Below are 6,119 nucleotides of genomic sequence, written 5' to 3' on the forward strand. Positions count from 1 at the left end.
TAGCACTCCGTCATCGTCGCCGTGGACCCCTCATCCATGCTCCTCCGCCGACCACCTCCTCCGCCGTAAAAGAAGCCGTTTCCGCCACTGTTGCAAGGCTCGCGACGGAACACAACGGGACACGTAGGTTGCATGGCGCCGCCGGTGGAGAAGCTCTCGATCTCGAACAGATCGGAGCTCGCATCGCTGGCGCCATCGTCAACTTCATCCTCATCGCCATCTCCGCCGCCTCCAACGGCTATCCCCTCAGGAGAATCCGAGGTCGGCTCTACGTCGTCAGGCGGTTGGAAAACCTCCAACGAATCACGTGGCAGTTGGTCGTCCTCCTTATCTCCTCCTTCTTGGCGTGAAACGACGCCGTTTCGAGGGTGCGGTTTCGCGTTCAGAACCGGGAAAGTGAATCCATCGCTAAATGGTACCATCGCCAGTGATGTTGACGCTACAACTCGGTGTGTATGAAATCTCTTAGAACTTGAATTGGAGTTTGTTGCGGTTACGACGTTTTCTGCAACCCAATTCTTGTTTGGTGCAATGAGCGAAACACTCTTAGGGTTCTTCGCTGCCGCCACTGACACAGTGTTCATAATTAACGGTTCTGGCTCCGGTTGTGGTGGTGGTTGTGGAACTTTTGTGGTGTATTCTTTAACTTGCACTGATTTTTTCCCTCTGCATGGGCATTTTCTTCTCAAGATCCAAATCGGTTTGGATAGTGAGTCCTTGAGCTTCTTGTTCAGACCGTTGGAGTCTCTCAAGGAAGGTTGGGTGGCAGCACCGCCGCCGCCGGAGTTGTTAGTGTGAGAGAGCAAACCTGCCTGGCTGTTCCAGCTGGCTTCTGATGGTGTTGCTGTGCCGTTCAACGATCTTGCTCTGTAGCCACCACCGTCCACGGAGGATGAAGCGGAGGAGTATCTGGTGGCGGTGGCGGTAGTTCCTACTGTGTTAGCGGCCTTCTCTGGAGCAATGGTGGTGTCATCATGAGTGGGGATGATGGAGAGAGGAGAGACTCTGTTGTTGCTGATGATGGTAACTTTATTTGGGATCTCATTATTATTGTTATTATTATCTTCGCTGTTGAAGTACTTGTGTGCATCGAAAATGCTGAGCTCAGTGGTGGATTCATCATCATCATCATCATCAAGATCATCAATTTGATGGTTATGATGCAGAAGATGATGTGGTTTGAGATAAGAAGAGAAAGAAGCATCTCTGTCTCGTCTCATGATGATGGTTGGTGGTGGTGATGATGAGTTTGGAATTGGAATAGCCTTCACCACTGTTGTTGTTGTTGGTTCCATTATTGTTTTCTTTTCTTTGGCAAGTACCCTTTGTTTTTTGAGGGATATGTTATGTTTTTTTTTACAAGTACAACATTTATTTGTAGCTGCAAGTGTTGAGAGGATATGTTAGCTAAGTGGTGCTGTCTGTATGAAATTCCCTTGTGCTCATATATATCAGTTCAGGTAGCTCTCTGTACATCTTATCCTGTCACCAATCACAAAAGCTGTAAAAATTAAAATAAAAGAGTCAACCACACTCAACTGCCGGTTGAAAATGATTGTCAAAATTATAAAATAAATTTATAAGAATGAAATTTGTTATGCAATTTTACAGTATCGTCATTCTAATTTTGATAACGTAATTTAATTTCTACAAATTTGTATAAAAATACAATTAAAAAATAATATATGAAGTAACATTATAAAAAAATAAGAATGATATAGTCTAATTTTAATTTTTATAAACTATTTTGTAATATCAAATTTTTTCGAATGTTATTTTAGTAGTTCGGTAATGGTATTAAAACTTAGGATAAACCACTACAAATATGCTTGAATAATATTGATATTTTAAAATTTAAATTTTGATGTAATTTTTTATAAGTATAATTAAAAAATAATATTTTTATTTTTAAAATTTGGTAATTTTTTTGCTGAATATATATTTTTTTGTGATTTTTTGTCAATAACCAATAATACTTTTAAAAAATTATAAAAAATATATCTTTAATAAAAAATCACCAAATTTTAAGAATATTAATATCTTATTTTTCTAATTATTCTTACAAAAAATTGCATCAAAATTCAATCTCTAAACTATTTTTTGAAAAATACATATTTAATGTTATTAGATATTTTTATCGCATTTTAAAATTATTTAAAAGTATTTTTGTCGATAATAAAATTCGAGTACGTTTTTGTCAGCACCAAAATTATTCAAATGCATTTTTATTAGTTTATCCGAAAATTTAAAAGAGACAATATATATATAGAGAAACACATAATAGTAGATCTACAACAATACCAAAAGTTCAAAAGTTTTGTTTAAAATTATTTTTTTCTTTCATATTTGTATCATATAATAAAGTATTTAATTTATCACCTATATTAGATATATATAAAAATCAGTCATTAATATAAAATATATATTAAAATATAAAATATACATTAAAAATAAATTAAATAACATATACTTTTATACATAAAATACATAATAACTAATGATGATAGTTAATTTTAATGTTCACATATCATTTTGGTTAATTTAAATCATTTTTAACATCTTTCATACTTTTTGAGTAATGATTTAATTAATTACTCTCTCTGTTTTAAAATAAATATAGTTTTTTCTTTTTGAGTTGATTGAAAAATTATATATTTAAATAAATTTATTTTTTAAATATATTAACTTCTCAATAAATCTAAAAAATAAAAGCCATTTATTTTAAAGTTAATCATATTACATATATATTAAATTAATCATCAAAATTAGTTATTATATATTTATGTATAAATATGTGTTATTTAATTTATTTTAGTATATATTTTATATTAATAATTAATTTTTGTATACAATTAACATTTTGTTTTTGAAATGGAGAGAGCATTAGAAATAAGTGTTTAATTACTAAGCATTTTTCACATTCATTCCTTAGCCTATATATATTGGGAAATGTTAGGGGGACAACAATTAAATAAAAACATATTACACCTCTAAATTAAATTTCTAAATTTTAATATTAAAATAATTACCCATACACTAATAAAATAAAAATCTGATATATCTATTATTTATATTATTTAATATTTTTATTATTTACCTATATTTTTCTATATATATTTTATTCTTTTTTCCTTCCTACACTTCAATGAAACAAATACCCAACAATTAACCATGATATGGCACACACGCTTTGGCTTTGCCAATGCATTATAAGTAAACAACAAACAGTCTTAATTTTAAAATGGAACATATCCCAACTAGATTAGGATATCTGTGTAGATAGGAGTGTGATGGAATAAATAACCAATTATAATACATGACATTTCATCATTTTGTTGCATCATGTCCATCTGTTAGTAGCTATCATTGTCTAGACACACAATAATTGAGACAAATCCAAATGCCTTTTCTCATTTATCTTAAGCTAAAGATATATAACAGTAGCTTTAACTACCAAACACCAAACATCACAGTAAAAGAAAAAAAATATAGCCAAAGTATTTTCTTTTTCCTGTTACTCCTTTCCTACCGATAATCTATGTTTTTCTTTTTCAGAACTTTCATGTTCGGTTGACAATCCTGTTTGAGATATAAAGTCATCCATTAAATGTAATCTTTTTAAAAAAAACAAATCAACTTAGATTTGCTTGGCCAAAATAAAAGTAATTTTAATAATAAAAATACTATTTATACAACAAAATTAGTTACTAAAACTAATGTATTTGTGTATAAATATATACACAATTTCGCTAGATAATGAATAAAGATCTAATTAACAACAAATTAATAAACATTTTTAAACTGTATTCTATATTAATTAATTATCATTAATTAGTAATTATTTAAATTTTATTTTTTAAAAAAATAAAATTAATGATTATTAATTATAATTATTTAAAATTAACTTGTTAAAAGTTGTTTATTTATACATTTTCATATACATATTATTCAATTTATTTTTAATATATATTTATATTCTAATATATATTTTGTATTAATATCTGATGGTTGATTTTAATATATATTTTGTATGATTGTTTTAATAGTAGCATGATGATTCTGCACGTTTGTAAAGTTGTAATCAAGTACTACTGTTTATTCAATTTAATTCAGATTGCTGCTTTTGAAATTTAAATAATGTCCTACTGTTTATTCAATTCAATTAAGGGATTCGCAGTTATTAAATATATTTATCAATGAAATATTTATTTATTTATTTATTTATTTAAACGTGCGACAGGCTGGATGTGCATGCCACACCATAAAGAGTTTCAATTGATAGGTGGTGTTATCATATTCACACATGCCATTATCAATGAACATAGATACTTAAGGATTTTCTGTTGATATTTGATACAAAACATGTTATGAATCTATGTTGGTTGCATAAAATGGGTAAAGCACATATAATTGACTATGGCTGAATAGGTGATGTTTAATTTTGAAAAACCTGGCGACTCAAATTGTGACAATTGTGTATTGCCACGCTTCTCCTTGTTTTTTGGCACGTTTTAAAAACGTTGCCCAAGGACAATTTTCTTGTAGTGGTAGTAGAACTAATATATGGGGTATAAAATATAAATTTTGCAATAAATTAGTAATATTTAATTATGTTATAGTATTTTGATTAGCAAGTATTTATGGGTGCCTAGTAAGTAAGGATGTTCTATAAAAAAAAAAAATAATAAAGCAACGATTTAAAAAGAAAAATAATTGAAAATCTTAGACCATTCTCCTAATTACCTTGTTTTAAAATCAGAATATAAAATGGCACTATATCAGACTGCTAAAAATTGCTGGAACGAATTTCTTTCTTCATCTGACAGATTTTAATTTCTACCACGTACTTAACTCATGATCCATGACAATTTGTCATATTCTTTTCTCTTTTCCTTAACTCCGAGTGAGTTTTATCCGCATGTGGTGGCCACTTGTTATAACTAGTTTGGTGGCATGGCATTAATTAATTATTTCAATAGGGTACGCAAGGAAGAAACAAGTTCTATCAGACATCAAAACATTAGCCAGATAGAAATTAAATTTGAATGTGTCATGGGAGGGTCCATTGCAATTTGACATTTAGGAAATAGGGTCTGTCATTTAAGTTATGTAATGAAATAAAATTGACAATATTCATAAATTTGGGAACAAGGGTCATGGTGGGTCACCATTAACCTTCTAGGTAACATGCACTGCTTTTTCTGCCTCCTTTTAGACATTTTTTTATGTATAGCTCTTCCTTAGGACATGATTTTATTCATACTACTCTGTATGTGTATTACATAATTTGTGTACGTATGCATCTTACTTGATCATTATGTAAGTATTACGTAAATTAGTATCCAAGAAGAATTAGTTGCTACTAATTAATAATGTATTTTTTAAATCTATTACTTAAAGCCATTTAAATATGGGTCAAAAGTTCAAATTCGTGAATTTGTGGGTAAAAGTTAACTTACAGAAAGTTATGTAGTGTTTAGAAATCTGAGTTTTTATGACCCATCTTTACTTGCTGAAGAATCATAGGAGGCCCGTGGCTTTCTTCAACAAAAAAGAAACCCACTGGCCTGCGGTGATTAACCTTCGAAGAAGCACAAAGAATTAACTTTTAAAGATTTAACATTGGACAATTTTTTTAAGATAAAATACTATTTTAATTCAAGACATTTAGGCTAAATTTTAATATAATCTCTATTTTATTTTTTTTTTTATAAAACCTCAAATTCTAGCCATTAATCACCAACGCTTCTAAAATCTAAAAAAATTTATTTATATTAGTGATTGTTAGAAGGGTCGATTTTACTTACGTACTGAAATTAAACGTTATTGTCTTTTCAATATGTTAATTATTCGTGTCAAATTCATAATAAAATAATATTAAATCTGTTTAAAACTTTTTAACACTAAAATAAGACGTTTGAAATGTTAGAAATTAAATTATGATTTAATTCAAATATTAGAAAATAAAATAGAATTTTATCTATTTTTTAATAATTTTTTTTTCATAATTCCTTTTCGGGATAAGTATTGTTTTAGTCCCTCACGTTGAGGGTCAGAATCGAACCCGTCCCTGATCTAATTTTCGATTTAGAATAATTCTTAATTTATTTTTTTTTATT

The 6,119-nt window shown here is 29.4% G+C and overlaps 1 protein-coding gene across 1 annotated transcript in view; it reads right to left on the reverse strand.

Moving 5' to 3' along the window:
• LOC107494188 (protein PHYTOCHROME KINASE SUBSTRATE 4) overlaps window positions 1-1,445 on the reverse strand; it is a gene marked incomplete in the record, with an annotated part of 2,190 nt that extends 745 nt beyond the window's left edge. The window contains 1 exon segment of the mRNA XM_016115228.3: window positions 1-1,445. Within this exon segment, the coding sequence (XP_015970714.1) occupies window positions 1-1,295 (1,295 nt within the window).
• Between the last annotated feature and the right edge of the window lie 4,674 nt (window positions 1,446-6,119).

Source organism: Arachis duranensis, chromosome 6, assembly GCF_000817695.3.
Source record: "Arachis duranensis cultivar V14167 chromosome 6, aradu.V14167.gnm2.J7QH, whole genome shotgun sequence".
Taxonomy (NCBI): Eukaryota; Viridiplantae; Streptophyta; class Magnoliopsida; order Fabales; family Fabaceae; genus Arachis; species Arachis duranensis.